The sequence below is a fragment of the Phaenicophaeus curvirostris genome, chromosome 14 (genome assembly GCF_032191515.1).
Source record: "Phaenicophaeus curvirostris isolate KB17595 chromosome 14, BPBGC_Pcur_1.0, whole genome shotgun sequence".
NCBI lineage: Eukaryota > Metazoa > Chordata > Aves > Cuculiformes > Cuculidae > Phaenicophaeus > Phaenicophaeus curvirostris.
In genome coordinates this window covers 21,448,257-21,466,933 of record NC_091405.1, presented here as the reverse complement: position 1 = coordinate 21,466,933, position 18,677 = coordinate 21,448,257, and the positions used below count along the sequence as shown (strand labels likewise).

Sequence of the window (18,677 nt, the reverse complement as noted above, 5' to 3'; positions counted from 1 at the left end):
AATGATTTTTATGACATATCTTGAGGGCAGTGGAGAATCCTCCTGGATTCCAGGTCTGTGCTAGAGTTGAGTGTCAATTAAGTGACAAAGCAGTAGGAAATGGGGCAGTTGTCAGTGGCAGCTCCTTTGAAGACTGGTCTAGTCTATGGGTCAATATTAGTTGCTGAAGAATTGGAAATGTCTGTTACCTTAACTGAGTGTCATGTTCTAAAGCGAACTGATGAAACTTCCTTAGTCCTGGAGCCTGGCCACTGTTGTGAAAGCTGTCCAGGTTTGGTTGGATGGTAAACGAGACCTCGGTGGGAGCATCCAATAACTTAGTGCTCCCTGTTTTGTGAAGAAGGCAGATATGATCCTAGGAAACAAGAATTATGGAGCAGACAACCAGATCAATAGCTCATTGATCTACTTAGGCACAAGTCTGACTTGGAGGAGAGGAGGAATGGGGAGATAGTCCAATGGCTGTGCTTGTCCAATGGTGTAATTAACACTGTTCAAAAACTCTTATGTGGCTCTGTATCTGATGCTGCTCCTCTGAAGAGAACCGTTAAGCTGATTGTTTTGTGTTCTTATAGCTCCTGTGGCACAGTGGGTACAGAACAGGGTTAATGTCCGAGTTCACCCACAGAAGCCAGAAGGAAGCCTCAGTGTGTGCGAGCACTGCACTCAGTGCCTGGGGAAAGCTGCTCAGATGATCAGCAGAAGTGTGTGTAGAGGTGGAGCCCAGCACACACCAAACACACAGACAGTAACTGCCAATGATTTTGCTGCTCTCTTATCCTGGGAAAGCCTGCATTTGTTTCCCATGGTGTTGGCGATGTCCGCTGTGCTGGGGCCATTCTGTTTGCTTTCTGTGGTTCTGTGGAAACCCTTCCTGGGAGGCTTGGTCTCCACTTCCACCTCAAGTGGTCAAAGGTCTTGATTGACATTCAAATTTAATGACTGATTGTCAATCTTAGGTAGGCACAGCCTTGAAGTCTTTTTTTTGGGGGGGGATGGGACAAAGGCTGCTTTGTTCTTTTTGTGTTTGTGTCTGTTAGCGGGATTCACAAAAAATAATGTGTACCCTTTTCCCCCCTTGAAACTCCTTTCACAGCCCTCTTGACCAGGGGCATTGGCTTTTGCTTCTGAGGGATGTGCGTTTTCTGATATTGAGGTAAATACTTATAGTACGTAAGAGTTATGAAAGGTGTGAAGAATTCAGTAGTGGAGGCAATCATCAGGAAATACCTGTCATAGAAGAACCGTGTGTGACACTCTTCCTCAGGGAAGATTACCCTCTGGGCAATGAGTTGCCACCTGAGCACCGCTGGACCGCAGAGAGGAAACGCTGCAATCCATACAGTGATCATCTTCATTATTGCATTTCTGGTTACCCCTTTCTGCACCCTGTAACTGACTCAAGAGAAACAAAGGTCGTGTCATGCACATCACTGGTGTTTCACACAACTGCATGGCTGCCCTGCACTGTGACCCTCCCTGTCCCTTGTCAGGGCCGATAACGTACTGGTTTAGGGGCAGGGGTTACACCAAGCTTCCCAGCACAACTGAACAGCTACTTCTGATGTACGTGTTCCAGCAGATGTTATCAAGGTGACTGGATATGTTCTGAGAACGTACATCAGATCTTAAAAGCTAGAGAAGGAAGGCTTTCACGAAGCAAATGCCCAGTGCTGTTCCTAGAACTGGTTGTCACTGGTTGCTTACGTGTTCAGTTGCATTACCTGTGGCACCAGTTTACAGAATGTCTGAAAACACAGCCTTTCAAAATTCACTTACTTACGAGTTTTTTAATAATGTAGTTTAAAAATCTGTAAAAGGATCTGAATTCATAGGACACCCATGCAAGTTGCCAGGTAGAGAAAGTGCATTTTTTTCCTTAATGTGAAAATTGCACCAAAAAAAACCCCTAATGGATACCAGTGTGACTTCTGTTTGATACACTTAATTTCATTCTTTCATGAAGTACTTGCAGAACTCTTTATCTGCAATTAAGACGTGTAGGTGGAGAGTTGTGCTCTGCAAAGTGCTTGTGAAGGTGCAAAGGAAATAGTTAAAGTCTGTGAGTAGCGCTGAGTCAGTAAACTGTATCCGCAGTGGATTCCAGTCCTGGATCTCTGTTCTGGTAGATCACCCACACGGCTGAGGAATCCTCAGCTTATCAGAATCTGTTGTAGTTTTGCAATCCTTGACAAAGCTACTATTGTTTTCAGGAGCAGCCTCGTACAAGGGCAGCTGTTGTCATTGAGATAGAGATTTAGAACTTCACCTGTTCCTGTTCACCTGCTCTTACATCACCTTAACCCAACAGGTGGCCTCTGTGCTCTGGCTTGGGGAGGGGTTTTGTATGGTGGGTTAATTCCAAATATTTTAAAGTGGCTGATTTTTTTCACTGATTGTGACCAGTTCCCTTTCTGTTTCTGAAACCATTCAGGCTATATATTTATACTGTGCGTGTATAGTCCTGAGAGTTTAGTTTGTGAAAGCAAAATTCTTACCTAATTCAGAACCTAGAAAATAAAGGAATTGTGTTGACTGTTTAAGAACTAATCTGCTCATTTCTCCCTCTTGAAAAAGATGTTGGTAAAACAGCAAGTTGCATATAGCTGTTTCAGAGAGCCTGTCTTTGTGCTGCTTGCCAAAAAAATGTGTCATTGCCTCGCAGTGTGGTTAGAACGAGCAATGAAGCTAAATTAATGTTTAAAGGGAATGTGGGTGGAACAAGGTGGTAGAGAATAACCAGGAAGTACCTGTAGAGGAGTGAAATCTATTAGCAGGTAAAATGCGTTACTTTGGCACCATCCAAAATGCTATGAGACAGTGTGGTGTAGGTGAGAATGAAGTTAATTTTTGATGTTGGAAAGTCTAGTCTGCTCCTTGTTCTATAGCTGATGTGCTGTGTGACTGAGGAGAGGCTCCAGCTGTTTCTGTGGCTGTGACATGGAAGTCGTATTTGCATGCTCTGGCGGTTCGAGCTTATACAGCTGTAAAAGGAGGTCTAGAGGCTGACGACATACCTGCTAAAGAACATCAGTTATGGCTAAAAACCCAGCTAAGTAACAGCAGTCTACAGGTATGTGACACTGCTCATGCCCAGACATAAAAAACGCTTTGCAAATGAGTTAATGAAACGTGCAGTAAAGCTGTCCGTGTTTTATAACGGGGAAATGGCTGCCCAGGACAACTGATCGCCGTGGCGACAAAGAGAATTGGTGTCAAGACAGGGAAAAGCACACAGATTTTTTTGCTGTGCAGTGCAGCAGTCTCTGGTTAGACTTTTGTTCTTTGGTGCACGTTTACTGTCTCCTTCCCGGCGATACCACATCTCTGCCCCCTTGTTCCAGCTACTCATTCCACCCACTGACATTTTCCGGTTTGCAAGCCTTATATTAACTAGCTATTGTCTTCGTTATATGTAATAAAATAATTCAATTTTTTGATTCTATTTGTATTTCAAGGTTGCCTTGTAACGAGAGGTGACGAAGAAGCTATTTTAAGACACGTTAAAGCAGAAATAGCCTGTGCTCTCAACTGAGATACGTGTGTGTCCACGAGGGAACTAATATAAAGGTTTTATGTTCCAGCAGCGAGTTGGAATTGGGAGAGTTTCGCTTTTCCCTACAAACAGCGGGTAAAGCGGCGCTCCTCGCGCTCGGGAGTTTGTCTCTGGGACTGAGGCCGCCCCCGCCCCGCCCCCTCCGCCGCGCGCGCCGCCGCCGCCGCCCAATCGCAGCGCGCGCCGCCGTCACGTGCCGGGGCGGCCGTTGCGCGGCCGGTTCGAAAGCGCCGCCATGGCGGAGCCGCGCGGGGAGGCGGCCGCCCCGCCGTCCGCTCGGGCGGGGAAGGCAGGTACGGGGGGCGCGGCGGCAGCGCTGCGGGGACCGGGGGGAAGCCCCGCGGCCCCGAGAGAGCCCCGGGGAAGCCCTGAGGCCGGCGGCGGCCGCGCCGCGCTAGGGGAGGGAACGTCCAGGGCCGCGTCCCTTGCGCCCGGCTGGGTGGCTGCGGCTCGTCTGGAGGCGGAGAGGGCGCTTGCGCCCGTGAGGCGGCGGGGCGAGCGCCTCAGCCGAGACCGCGCGGGCGGCGCTGCCCTCTCCTCACAGACATCCCGCGCGTCACTCCAGAACGAGCGGTCTGGGATGTGCTCCAGAATACCTCGGATTAGCGCCTGATGTCGCGTCTGGGTGAAGCAGGCGGCGCGCTGACGAGGCACGATGCGTGCGGGACTGGCAACGTGTTACCTGGAGCGTTTTAGATCTTGTGTATCAGGGAAATCGGCGTGTAATGGCAGCAAACAGACACCCAGTTTGGGGCAGGACCACCCTTCCGGAGAAGAAAGCGAGTAACCCAGGAAATTAGTCCCCTCTCCAAGGAGAATTTAAGCTGTCTTGTAGAAAGCAGGTGCCAGGTAGATCTTGTGCTGAACAGGAATGCTTTGTGAATAAAAGAGTGAGTGACGATTGCATTTGGCTGACGGTTCGTGGGGTTCGCTGTGTTCCCACTCCTCTCCAGGTCTGCTCCAGGAAGACAATGACTCCTGTAGTGGTTATGGCAGCCGTGACAAGCCAGGGTCAGCTTTAGGAAGGACCGTGCCAGATGGGAATGTGCTTTTTCCAGATATTTTTCACACCGACCGTCTTTTGTTTTACGAGAGATTTAAAGCTTATCAGGATTACATTTTGGGTAAGTAATCTCTCAGCAGAAAAATAACAAGCAGTTACTCTTCTTTTAGTGACTGTTTTTAAATGGAGTCGATCCCATGTTAAACTGTGGGATGCTCTGTATAACGGGGACAAGAAGAGATGTAGTGTTCTACCACTGCTTACGCTGTAACCTTGGCAGCTATAGCTGGTGGAGCAGGAGGCAATGGTTTCAATGCAAGTAAATCGTTTTTGAAGGACTAAAAGGAAAAGGTGCTGACACTGGATTCTGTGTCTCACCTTAACTGATCTTACCAGAACTTTCTGTGTAATAAGGCTGTTTAAGAACAAGCACAGATTGGCTGTCTAATATCACTGGCACTGAAACCCTTGGTGCCTGGAAGGCTGAGTACTGGATCTCTTCTCCCGGAGAAGCACAAAACAGGTGAGTCTCCAGCTCTTTCAGTACAGAGACAGCAGAAGACCTGACTGTTTTTGTAAGAAGAACAAAATGAAGTCCAACTTCAGATGTGCTAGAGGAACATTTCAACTGTAGCTTTTGTGATTCCGTGATTGGAAAACTAGGTTGGAATAGACCCACTGGATCATCAAGTCCAACCATTCCTATCAGGCACTAAACCATGCCCCTCAGCACCCCATCCACTCGTCTTTTAAACCCCTCCAGGGAAGGTGCTTCAACCACCTCCTTGGGCAGCCTGTTCCAGTGCCCAGTGACCCTTTCCGTGAAAATTTTTTTCCTGATGTCCAGCCTGAACCTCCCCTGGCACAGCTTGAGGCCATTCCCCCTTGTCCTGTCCCCTGTCACTTGGGAGAAGCCAGCTCCCTCCTCTCCATTGATCTGGAGGAGTTTCCTTTCTTTTCTTGCATAAATGTATTGTCTTCATCTTCTTTTTAGCTGACTGCAAAGCTTCTGAGGTGAAAGAATTCACAGCTGAGTACCTGGAGAAGGTCCTGGAGCCATCTGGATGGCAGGCAATCTGGCACACTAATGTGTTTGAGGTCGTTGTTGAGGTAAATTGAATGCAGTTGCTTGGGTGTTTGTCTCCAATTAACATTATTTACCTCTGTAACAGACGTTGTTTATCTGTAAAGTTTGAGTGGTAGAAAATAGTAACTTTTTTGTGTCTGATTGCCAGTGATGGCAAGAGCAATAGGAATTTTTTCAAAGGGCTCCTTGCTTGAAGCTGGAAGGGGTAACATTGACTCAGTGCAAATAAATCGTGAGGTAGAACTCTGGGCACAGAGGAGAAAAGTACTTAGCCCAGAGCTGTCCATTGTAATGTAGTCTTTTCAAATATCAGACTCTGATCATTTGTCAGTTTCTTATCTGTAAAATTATTCCTTTTCACCCAGCGTGATGCTGACAGCAGCTTTTCTATATTGCTGACTCCTCTCAGAGACCCACTGAGGACTGCTGGTTTGGGATACTCCTTTTCTAGACTTCTCAGTGTCCAAGTTGTACATCTTTGCAAACCTTTGATGTTTAAGCTTGCAGTTCCATTATGTGTTTGAAGGGGGTGAAATGTATCCCCACAGTTTCTCAGCTCAATTAGTGATGAAATGGTTTTCACTGATTCAGAGTCTCTCTTTAGATTGTTTGCATATTGTAAGCACAGAAAACTGAGCCCCAGATGAGTCCCTAAGAACTGTCCTGCCGTTATCATTCCAGCTGAAGCTTGCCTTCGCTGTGCAGTGAGCGTCGGTCTGTATGGGTTAGCTGGCACTTGTGGTGAGGCCTGGTGACCCATGTGTTGCATTAGCCTCCCTCAGCTGCAGCTAAGGTCTGAGAACTCATAACAACTATTTCTTCCAACAGGTTGTTGATGTGGAGTACTCATCTTTGAAAGCAGTTGTGCAATTCAGTGAGCCTTTCTTATGCGAGTTGCGGGATAGCACCTTTACCTTGGAATGCATGCAGGAACTGCTGGAGCTGAAAGAGCGTCGGATACCCCTGCAGGAGCTGTGGGTAGTGTATGATGAGTCAGGAGAGTTTGACCAGACAGCACTTGCCATAGAGCATGTCAGGTAGGAAAATGCTCTAGCTTTAACTTTTGTCTTGAACAGTTGCACTCTGGTAATACCCATGGGTGCTGCCCCAAGCCCTTGTCATGCTGGCAGCTTCACAAGCCAAGGGTTCCAAAGTAAATCTGATGACTGGTACTACGAGGAGGCTGTAGAAAATCTGTGATGTCCCTTACAGTGGCAGGTAATCACACAATCACGAGGCGCATTTGGCTGCAGGTTATGGTCAGTCTTTCTCTGTCAGAAAGGGATTAGTGTTCCTAGTGCTGCTGTCTCTGCTTAGGTAAATGTGGCCTCCTTTGTGGGATTAAAAGCTTACTTTGCTTTAAAAGGTTCTTCTACCAGTGCATCTGGAGGACCTGGGACGAGGAGGAGGAGGATGATTTTGATTACTTTGTGCGATGTGTTGAGCCTCGGCTGAGACTGTAAGTGTAACATTTAACATTCGTATAGGACGGCAGGGAGGAGCAATGCGGGAACAGTGACGTGCGACTAGATTGAGAACAAACCCCTAGTAAATCAAAGCAAGCTAGTTCTAACAATGTTCACTGTCTGATAGACAAAATTTTGTATGGGAAGAGTGCAACTGAGGGTGCCACTGGACTTCTGAACCCTGCGTTTTCCCTGTAATCCTTGACTTCCCATCAGGTGGCACTCCACACCCAGCTATAGCCTCCTGCCAATTGCAGGTGTAGGAATTGTAGTTCTAGTTATAGCTAGCGGGATGCTTTGATACCTCTGGAGGTAGAATAAGAACCAGAATGGAACCAGATATTTAAAAAAAAAAGTGTAAATTGGTCATGTTTAAGGAGGAATGAGTGCATTCTTTTCCCTAGTGGGATTAGTTGGCGTTGGGTTTTCTGAAGGAGGGTTTTTAATGCTGCCCAGCCATACGGAATGGAAGCAGTGCACAAGAACACAACTTGATTATATCTTTTAGGATGCTAAATAACCATAAAACATACCTGGAACAAATAACTGAAAAGGGACTTTTACTGTAGGCTTCCACCTGAGATTTGACCCACTGCTGTGGTGCTGGGGAGCTACATCAGTGACTTATAACCCACCCTGGAATGCCATTTAGAACAGGGCATCACAGGTGCTGGAACGTAGCACGTGCCTTACGAAGAAAATAAGTATAGTTACCCCCACTGTAAAGGTGGCTGCAGGCCTCCCTTTCAAACAGGACAGTGTGTGACATTGGATGTCTCTGATATGCCTGTATTTTCCTGAGATCATACACGTTAAGGGGAAGTGTTACCTGTGGCAATTGTACCTGTTTCTGAAGCATTTGTACTTGCATGCTCCAGCAAACAGCCGTTCTGTTGTTGAATTTTTGAGATTTGCATGGAGTGCAAGCAGAATTCAATGATGTGCCACAGGATAATGTTGTTGTTATTTAATGCTGTGCATGGCCTTGTGGCCATTTTGGGGAGAATCGAGAACGCTTAAACGATATCTTCAAGCAGAAAAGTAACCATTAACCCTTCTGATTCTCCAATACCATGCTTGATGCAAAGCCTGTCCTCCAAGCCACGCTGGTCTTGGTGCTATTCTCTGATCTAAGCACTGCTGTCAGCTCAGCAATGATGTTCATCTTCAATGCATGGAAACATATAATGCTTTAACATTTCCCTGTCTCTGTTGTGCGCTGTTCTCAATGAGAACAGGCAGTGTCTTTGCAGTGCAATGAGATTGTACTATTCTTCTCAGGCAGGTAAAGCTGTATGAACTGTTTAACTACAGCTTGAAAAAACAAGTTGGCTTTATGCGCTGTAATAGCGAGCAGCATGTAGAGTGTGGCTTTCAGGGCCAAATTATGTACAACATTGTTTCCTTCAAGTATTTTATATTTCTGTATTGCTATATTGCCTCTGGTAACCCCATTGCCAGAGTTTTGTGAAGCTTTGTGTTTCTGTACACCCTGTTCACCAGAACTGTATAGATATTGACTGCTTCATGGATTCTTGCTCTTTGCAGCATGCCTTAAGTGCACTCTTGAAAGAACCTCTGAAAACTGAAGGACCGTCTTTGCCCTAATGTCATGTAGCCTCTTGGACAGAGGCATTTCTACTGTGTTCAGTTGGTTCCCTAGAAAAATGAGGCAAGATAATTAAACCTTGTTTTATTTGTATCATTAATCGCTGTCCAACTTTTTTGTACTGCCCATGATTGATCCTACATGATTGGCACTGGAGTTCTTGGCACTGTCTAACTGGCAGATGGCCTCGTCACTCAGACTTTGGCAATACAGCTCTGAGCTGGCGTTTTCTGGCCTGCAAGTTCATTTGTAGAAGTTACTCTTGGGATGGTACAGGATTTACTGTGCAGCAGCTTCATGTCTTCACCTGGTGCCTATAATGCCTTTCTTATTCATTATGCAGTTTTGTTCAGGTAGCTCTGTAGATCATTTTTAACAGACTGCAGATAAAAGGATTTTTCTTTTATTTCAGTTATTTTCTCATTTTTTAAAATAAATGCTTAAAAATAGGTTCATTTTTTATATCTAATCACCTTCTAAATGCTTACAAATTTTATATGTTTATGCCTCTGTTTTAGAGGCAGTTTCTGATAATTGTGTATGATCTTTCACAGTGGATGGGGAACTATTTAGAAAGTAATATCTTTGTGTCTGTTCAGGCTGTTGGTTCTGCCACTTCCAGAAAAACTGAGGGGCGTTGGTATAAACTACAGAGAATTTTGACTTAAGTACTGGTAGAGATATTGGTTTCTTTCCGGGTTTGCATTTGATCCTTCAGAATTGTAACTTGGAGATGCACTGACGCCTTGCTCCGAATTGCAGGCATTATGACATCCTTGAACACCGTGTGCCTTCTGGGCTCGTAGCTGACTACCAGAACCTGTTGTCTCAGTGTGAAGAGGTTTACCGGAGGTTTTTGAATGTGAGGAACAGCATACCAAGCAGTGATTTGGACTCGGAAGTAGAAAATGTCTCCATGGTGGAAGGACTAAAATTGTATGAGGAAATAGAGCACTTAAAGCAAAAACTAAAACTGATTGAGAATCCCCTGCTGAGGTATTCAGGGTTTTGTGCAAGGGGGGGCAGCTCTGTGGGGAACCGCAATAAACTTTATAATGTTACTAAAGAACCCATGGCTTTGCTCATTTTAGGTATGTGTTTGGTTACCAAAAATACAGTGGTCTCCAAGCTAAAGGACTAAGACCAGCAGGTACCAGGATCACTCATGTTGTGTCTTCAACCATGACCACAAGTCTGCTGCAGGCACTGACAAGGGATAAACTTTGCCCTGAATCTTGTGGCAAAGAACTAGAAATACAGGTACAGTAACAGGAATTGTCTCTCTTCCAATATGTTGTTGTTTTTAGCATGTGGAAGAATAAATTTATCATGTGCAAGATAACAACATTATGCAAGTGTAGTGTTTGTTTAAATCAATGTTTTTTCTGAATGGACAATAAGTGGTAAGATGGGATGACACAAATAACTTTAATTTGAGTCTTCTCAGCAGCGTGTACAAACAATTTCCTTCCTGTACGTAGGAAATGATGAGAAACTTTCTGTGATAACTCTACAACAAAACATGCTAAGGTGTAATACTTGCATTTAATTTGGAAATACCTGCATCTTTTGATGCTACTGACAAAGATCTAGAGTTTAAAGAAAGGAATGTCATTCAGTTGCTTTAGTTCTATGTCGGAGTTACATTTATTTTAGGGCAGTTATGTTTGGTGAATTCAGACAGGACTTATCACTTCAGCACTTAAGAACAGTCTGGATTCCTTGGGCCCAAATGAAATCGCTTGCTGTATTCGTATCAAGTTCATGAATTACACATGGGCGAAAAGGAGCCCCAGGGAAGGCCCTGGATTAACACCTGGGCTATAAATCAGATTTTCTGACTTGGCAATTGGAAAATGTTCTCACTGTGCTTACCCTGGAATCTGCTGGGAAGCAGTAAACATGCAATATTTTGTATGATTTTATCCTTCAATACAGAACACCCCAGTAATATTTGTGAAGGTTATCAGCCTGCCCTTTTTGGACAAAGGTAAAAGACCATGTGGACCCCATATTTGTCACTGTAAGATCTCAGCTCTGTTTTGGGGTGACCTGCTCTGGGAGCAAGGGGTTCTGTCAGTGTCCGGCCCAGCTCAAGTCTAGTTGCAGAGTTGTTTGTGTTTATTTTCTTCACCTTCTGTCATCTGTTCCTTCAGTAATTCATGGCAAGCCACTTGAGGCACAATTCAGCCCTTGGCTGGGAACCAAGGCCATATTGAGGTTTGAGTTCTGGCGCATATGCTCTTCAATCTGTCTCTGTCCCAGTTTCCTCCTGGGGGAATGGACATGACTCAAACATCAAAGGAACGGTTTAAGGCTATTTTTGTCCAGTGAGTGTGATTCTTGAATTGAAAGTAGAAATTGCTTATTATTAATGCCATTAAAAGGGGTTTCTTTTAAGCAAAAGCAGCAACGTTTAATTGAAAAGCAAGCTTTAAGGGCATAATATATCCATAGTGTTTTGAGGAGCTGACTATACTATTTGTCTTTTACAGTTTCACAGTGATCTACTGACAGCTGTAAATGCCTGTTATGAAGGAGACAGAGTCATCATCTGTCCTGGTCATTATGTTGTATATGGAGTGTTCTGCATTGCTGATTCAGTTGAACTAGAAGGTATAAGGCTTGCTATATAATACTCCTTAAAACAAACTAGATGTCTTAAATCCTTATGGCAGAAGCATTGTCTCTTTCTTTAAAGTGTTTATTTTTCTGCTTGTGGAGCCATATCTATGTGGGATGGAGTAACCTCTTTCACAGCCAGGGTTCGTTCTGCAAAGAAACTGCAGATTTTGCTAAGGAATAGCAAATTCTTCATTTCCTCCTGTTTGTCTGGATAGATCCTGATTATTTCCATAACAGAGGATTCAACAGAAACATGAGGAACTTTATTTTTCTTAATCTGGAAGGGATGAAAGTCATTCTGAGAGGCTTCAATTTTTAGAGTCAGTAACTTAAGAGTACGTACAAGATGTCCTTTTTCTTCTCTGCATGCCTTGATCTGCTTCAGAGGTACACTGAGAGGTACAGACAGTGTAGCCCTGGTGAGTGCGGAGGGGAAGAGCCCAGTGCTGTCAGAACTTGGTTCCTGGCAGTAACTGCATGTTGATGATGGAGAGGCTGCCAGTGTGAACCTACATTGTATGAAGGGTAAGGGTATGGGAGGCAGCTCTTGATTTAGCATGTATTTACTCTGTAGAAACAGACGCAGTGTATGCAATTGCATTTTTCTTGCAAAGTGTTTGTGTTTGAAGTTCTTATGCCTTGCCTGGGATATGCAGCTACCTCTGCCTCAAAGTTCTGTGCGCAATTCCTCTGCTTTAGGCATGCACGCTCTGCTGCGACGTAATTGGCTGTATATCACTGGGGCTTGTGCAGCTGCTCAGATACTTATTCAGCTGCTTTTTTTTTTTTTTCTTGTCAGAACTTCTTAATGGGCAGAAGGCTGGGTGTTTAATTTCCTGCAGTTTTGGACTTTATTTTTCTTGCTCTTCTTGTTTTATGAGCATCATTTTCTTTTTCACCCTTCTTTTGTCTCTGTGATTTCTATAGAGACACATGCTGACAGACAACACACCTGCAGGAGAAAGGACCTCAATAAGTGCTTTATTTATGAGCAAGAGTGGCATTGTTCTAAAATTGTGTGGGGTGGTATTTATTGCTTTTCTAGCTTTGAGGAAAATAACACAAATGGTGCAATAGCACACTGATTAAAGGCTGAGCTGATCTTTTTTAAGGAATGAGGCGCATAAATACATCTGTAGTACAAAACAGGGTATTTAGTATATGGACTCCTGTTAGACTGGTTTTATAGCAGTAGTAGCAGCCAAAAACATTTGAAGTTGGAGCATCAAGAAAAACTTCACTGGCACTAATCTGAGCAGTGGGCTGTTCTGATGGCATTTTTAGAGATGAAGGGGTGACTCATCCAAGATTTAATGTCACTTTGCTTAGTAGAGCTTTTACCATTTTCCAGCTGCTGTGCAAGTCAGTGCTAAGATTGAAAGTATGAGGATTAGTAAGTCAGGGATAAATAAAACCGTGCAGGAACTAAGTAAGGTTAAAGCTGCAGGAAATCATGGTAAGGAAAACTTGACAAAAATGTGTAGCAAAGGCCACCTGAAACTCCCTTCCTACTTTACTGTAGTTGTTCCAGCTGGATGGGAACCTGTAGCACCAGCCCATCTGATGTTTCTGCTCAGTGTTTCTGGATGGCAATGGCCTTTAGCTCCTGTGGAGTCACTCAGCTTCCAGGCAGGTGTAGAATCATGGCTATGCTGTGCACTGGCCACTCCTGGGCGGCAGGGGAATCTTTCAGTCTTTATTCCCGGTCTTGTCACTGGCTTCTTGCTGGCTACTAGAGCTGCTGCTACAGAAGGAAAGTATAAAGCAAGCTAAAAGCATGGTTAGAAACACCACAGGTAGTCTGCACAACAACTGTTCCTAAAATTCCCGGATAATAACCCCTTTTCATATTGGCATGAAGTTAAACTAGATCTGCCTCTTGCGGTCCTGTGGCGTGCTCTTACATACTGAAGTGCCCCATGCCACTCCCACCCCAGGGGTGCCCGTAAGTCAGGAACAGTTGGAAAAGACTTCTGGATAACAGTGTGGTGTGTTGAAGTGTCAGTCATTTCACTTTGTATTAAATCTGCTGTCTTTTAACACTTTGTGCCAAATCTTGTTCCAAGTTTTTTTTCTTTTTTTTAACTTTTCTGCTTGCGCACACTGATATTCATGCTTGGTTAAAAGCTAGCATCTTTCCTGGGCCTGTCTTATCTGAGTTTGTGCCTTTAGAAAGCGGTAGGACTCAAGCTGCTTTAATAGATGTTGCATTATTGCTTCCCTTATCATGATTCTTGTCAGTGACAAGCAATAAAAGCTTTACATGTTCATAAATTTCCCTGTAAGTGGTTGAACGCTGACAACTGTGGATGGCTTAGTTAATCAATGTTGGCATATGCTTGGGAAAGTTTTCTTAATCGGAGTTATCTGGAAGCCCATGTAACACAGGAACATTAAATTTTCACCTGTTTCATTTAAATAGGGAAGTTGAGTAGAGCTGACTAACTTAAACACCAAGTCCTTTGCACTTGCAGCCTTGGTGGCAATGGCTTTTCCCTCATGCTCTTTGGAACCCCTGCCTACTCTAGTGAAATTCTGTACTTTGAAACTAGACTGCAGGTGCCTGTGTCACCTTGATTACTGCATCCTCCTGCTCTGTTTTGACTTTTGGGAGTGAGAACTTTGGCTTTGGCAAATGTGAGCTCAGATCCCCTTTTGTTCAGCCGTCTAAAGTAACTTTGCCTTTTATCATGTGCCATTAAAATAAGGTAACTTGAGTCTGGTTTTGAGTGCCTGTACCTTGGTACAGAGTGGATGCAAGGTGTAGCCTGGCCAGGGGTGGAAAATCCTATTTGGGGTGGTAGACCTCAAATTTTAAACCTCTGCACTTAATGTAAACGTTGGTTATGTACTGAGCACCTGACTGTTAGCAGTTATCAACCAAACCTACTTCTTTCACCTCTGCCCTAAGGCTATGGCCTGCCAGATGATATTGTGATAGAAAAACGAGGGAAAGGAGACAACTTTGTTGACTGTACAGGAGCCAATATAAGGATCTCCAGCTTGAAGTTAGTGCAACATGATGCTGTGGAGGGGATTTTAAGTGAGTATGAAATCATCCTGACCTTTTCGTGTATCTTTTGTAGTTCACTGTTAGAATTAAAGCTAGGACCCAGCATCAGAGTTTACCAGCTTTGACAAAATATTGTAAAGAGGAGCCTTACAGGTACCAGTATCAAGGATTCCCCCTTTTTTAAATTTGTTTATAATGTGGACATCAAAGGAACTTCTACTCTTTGTACTTTCAAGCTATTGTCGCTCTTGCACTCTTGATCATTTGACTTGATCATTCTTCTGCTGTTATGGTAGCCTGATTTTGGCTGTTGCCAGCCTATGCCAGGCTACCTGGAAAAGGAAATAATTCCTTTTTCCATAAAAGAATCCTCCTGGCAATATTCAGCTGTAGGTGAACCAGCCAGCTCTCTGCTGACGAGTGGCAGAGGCTCTAGAAGCAGGGTAGGACTTTGCTCACATCACATTGAAACAGAGGCACAAATAATTGTCATATCCAATGATTTCATTGGCTATGGCCTTCTGTCTTTGCAGAAGTTGCTAATTAATACTTTGCCTCAAACAGACATTTGAATTTAAACACAGTAAAACATTTATTAATGCCTGTATACAGCGATTTAATATCTTTTTAATTCAGAGGTCTCTTAGAGATGTAAGCAAAAGAATAATTGCTGTCACTTTAAACAAAAAAAAGCCAAGAAACCTCAATGACAGATGACTTGTGCTCCCTCGCAGCAGTGTTCCTGCTTATGCTAGAAATCCAAGTAGGAGTTTAAACCACATGTGAGCAAATTGGCAAAATAAACCCAAGGTGGATAAAATTAAAACAGTAATTTTATCGCACTGCAAAAATGCTACAAATCCATCTATCTGCAGGAGGACTTTGCCTTTGCATCCATTTAACAGTACTTGTTTTCTATGTGTGTAGATGTCCATCATGGCAAAACCACCCTGGAGAATTGTGTGTTGCAATGTGAAACTACAGGCATAACAGTACGGACATCAGCTGAGCTGTTGATGAAAAAGTCAGATCTGTATGGTGCCAAGGTACAAACAAATTCTTAACTCTGGCTTCTTTCCTAAAGTAAAATAAAGGTTTCTGCTTGGAAATAATACAGGCAGTAATGGGATGACTTGAGAGAACTTTTACAAATCCAGTGTTACTAGGCTTGAGATTGGTCCCAGGGCTTTTGTCACCTCCGGTAGTGTCTGGTGAGGTGTCTCATGCTGATTTGTGTGGCAATATTGAAGTGATGTACTAACAGGGCACATCTGTGAAGTAATCACTCCTGTGCCCCTGGACTGATTAATCTCCTGCAATACTGTTAAAGTGATTTTCTGTTTTCTCTGCCCATAAATAATTTTCTCATTAAGCTTTGCGTTTGTTCTGCAAATGAAGTGCCCTTTTTGGACACTGTGTCCTTCGATTCTTACAGGAGGATGATAAACACGGAATTGAACTCCAATTAGGACATTTTGAAGAATGATGGGGCTGTGAGTGTTGAGGTGGATAACTAAAGAAAATAATGCAAAGCTGTGCAGTTAATTTTCACCACAGCTTTTATGGACTGGTGTCAATAATATTATCCATAGGGTCTTAGCATTGAGTATTGCTATTCAAGTTGGTTAACGAAGCCATAAAGCTGGAGTGGTTACACAATTTTGCATTATGCACGCTGGAAGATGAACACAAAGATCCACCATGGGGCTGTCAAGTGAAACTGGAAACATGCCTGAACTGTTTGCGAACCTCCATCAATTTTATCTTGTAGGGCGCTGGTGTGGAAATATATCCAGGCAGTACTTGCACCCTGCTGGACAACGGCATACACCACTGCAAGGAGGGAATACTCATAAAGGTCAGTTCAAGGCAAAATGTACTTGTCTTTCAAAAGCTTATTGCTGCGAGAATTAATGCACTTAACTTGTGTTTAGGTTGGCTTATAACCTTGCTGCCTTATGGTAGAACATGTGTATGTGCTTTATGGTGATGATGGTATTTGTTTGCCTTGCATTGGTCCACAAAAGCAGTACTCTCATTTTATTTATTTGCCAGAAAGAAAATGCCTTTTGCAATGTCACTTGCATAGGCAATTAATGAAATTCTAGCCAATGCACAGAACTGATTCTACCTAAACCCAGCATATTTGGCATCACTTTAGCTGGATGTAACATGTTGGATTTCCATTTCTTTGCTGTAGAACTTCTTAGATGAACATTATGACATCCCCAAGATAACCATGGTCAATAATATGATCCATAATAATGAAGGATATGGTGTGGTCCTGGTTAGGCCAATGATGCCCTCTGATGCAAAGGATGCTTCAGCAGACAGAACAAAAGGTATTTTATTTTTCCTAGAAGAAACAGCTAAAATTAGTAAATCTGGCATACCCAGGTTTGGGGACTGCATAATTCACTATCAAGTCTCTGAAATTTTCTAATAACATCTGGATTGGTATAGCTGAAATAAATCCTTTTAACTATCAGAATTTCCTAAAGGATGAACTTGCTGCAGAGAAATGCTGGGAATGTTTGCTTCATGGTCTGTAAGCATGTCCATGGTGAAGTCTTTACCTGCCAGATCTGTGCTCCCTGCTGAGCAGAGCCTGTGACTGATGGCTTCCTTGGGTCATACAGAAACAGGAGTGTCGCCAGCAGGAAAGCAGATGTGGCTGCTCTTACAACTGTTCTTGTTCATGGTAATTCTCTGCTCATTCTCTTGTGTGTTACAGTAGAGATGTGCTCCCAGCACAGAAAAACTCTGCAGTAATAAAATGCCACAACTGTATTTCTCATAATATATCTTATTCAAGAACTTATTCACTATCACTTGGCAACTTGAAGTCATCTCAAAAAGGAACTTTTTCCTTAAACATCCTGCAGTGTATTTGGAACATGTGGCTGTCACTAAGTAGTTATCCAGAAAGGGAGTGGGGTGTGGTGAGAACGTTAAGCCTGAAGAAAACTAAATTCCAGGAACTTTAAATGTTTTTGCTGTTTTACATGATTGTTGATGATGTTCTTATTGTTCCCTGACTTAGGGAATACACAACCTGTCCAGCTGGGTGATGGGACATCCTGTGTAGAGGGCTCCAGGCAAGAAGAACTCCCCGAGTGTGTAACTGGTGAGTTGAAGCTTTATGAGCAAGCTGGGATTGCTGAACAAGTTGAAGGAAATGATGAAATTGCAAATGAACTTGGGGCTACTTCTGTGAAGAAAAGCCAGATGCAGAAGAAAAGATTGAGTGAACTGGGAATCACAGAGGCTGATGACAACTTAATGTCACAGGAAATGTTTGTTTATATTGTGGGAAATCAGTTCAAATGGAATGGGAAAGGAAGCTTTGGTACCTTTCTTTTCTGACTATTCTGACTCCTAATGGCATTGCAGTAAGACTTGCACAAGGTATTTTCAGTGTTGCTTTCCAAGGAGTTAACCTGTTCCATCAGCCTTCCATAATGTCACTAAATATGACAAATATTTATTAATAGTATAAATATTACATGTGGAGACTTTGCTTCCTTGCTCACAAGTATGGGTAACATGGAAAAACAGAGCTCTAGTATAGAGACTGTGTGTTTATTCTGCGAAGCTTTGTGTTGTCACTTTGTCAGCTCTGAATTTTTAGTGTATTTATTTAACTTCTCATTGTAATAAAAATCTTCAAAGAAAGAAAATATGGATAGGGCTCATCATGGAAGAGTGGACAACAAATGTGCAGCAAGTTGTGGTACATCTTCCTCCACGTTTTGAAGTGTCACTGTCTGCGGCCGACTCCTGTAAGAACTGGATGTGCTGTTAAATTTTGTCCATTGGACAGAAGCTAGTGAAATGCTCTTCCTCAGGAACATAGTGTTTGGCTGCCCTGTTTCATACCTCAAGGATTTTGTAGAACACAGCATTTGGAGAGGGAGCATCATTCAATCTTCTGTGCCTCCTGAGCCCAGCTGATTACTGTCAACAGCTACCAGTGCCTGTGCAACTTTTCCTTACTGAGGAGAACATCTAACTGAACTCCATTAATCTGAATAAAGAGAAATCAAACTAGATGCCTGTCTATTAGCAGTACTCATACTGTACCTTTTCAGTGCATTACTCTGAAATTTCTAAACCTGTATGCCCCTTGTAGCAGCTGAGCTTTTAGAAATGAATGGGAAATTCAAGAAATGACTTTACACTGCACTCTTCCCAGCCCACAGCTATGAAACATACAGTGAAACAGAGGCACTGTGGTGGCTCACTGTTGCACGCTATTAGTTTTTATTTGAGGGAGAAACTGGAAGGCCTGCCTCATTGAGAACTTGTCTTTCTCGGT

The 18,677-nt window shown here is 43.5% G+C and overlaps 1 protein-coding gene and 1 pseudogene across 1 annotated transcript; one reads left to right on the top strand and one right to left on the bottom strand.

Moving 5' to 3' along the window:
• Window positions 1–547: 547 nt before the first annotated feature.
• LOC138726786 (histamine H3 receptor-like) lies at window positions 548–3,793 on the bottom strand (annotated as a pseudogene).
• SHCBP1 (SHC binding and spindle associated 1) lies at window positions 3,792–18,411 on the top strand. The gene is made up of 13 exons (XM_069868795.1): window positions 3,792–3,849; window positions 4,510–4,680; window positions 5,554–5,669; window positions 6,475–6,683; window positions 7,013–7,105; window positions 9,484–9,717; window positions 9,813–9,981; window positions 11,217–11,337; window positions 14,258–14,389; window positions 15,287–15,405; window positions 16,131–16,217; window positions 16,560–16,701; window positions 17,403–18,411. The coding sequence occupies exons 1-13, from the start codon at window positions 3,792–3,794 to the stop codon at window positions 17,723–17,725; spliced, it is 1,974 nt and encodes a 657-aa protein (XP_069724896.1). The 3' UTR covers window positions 17,726–18,411.
• The last annotated feature ends 266 nt before the right edge of the window (window positions 18,412–18,677 follow it).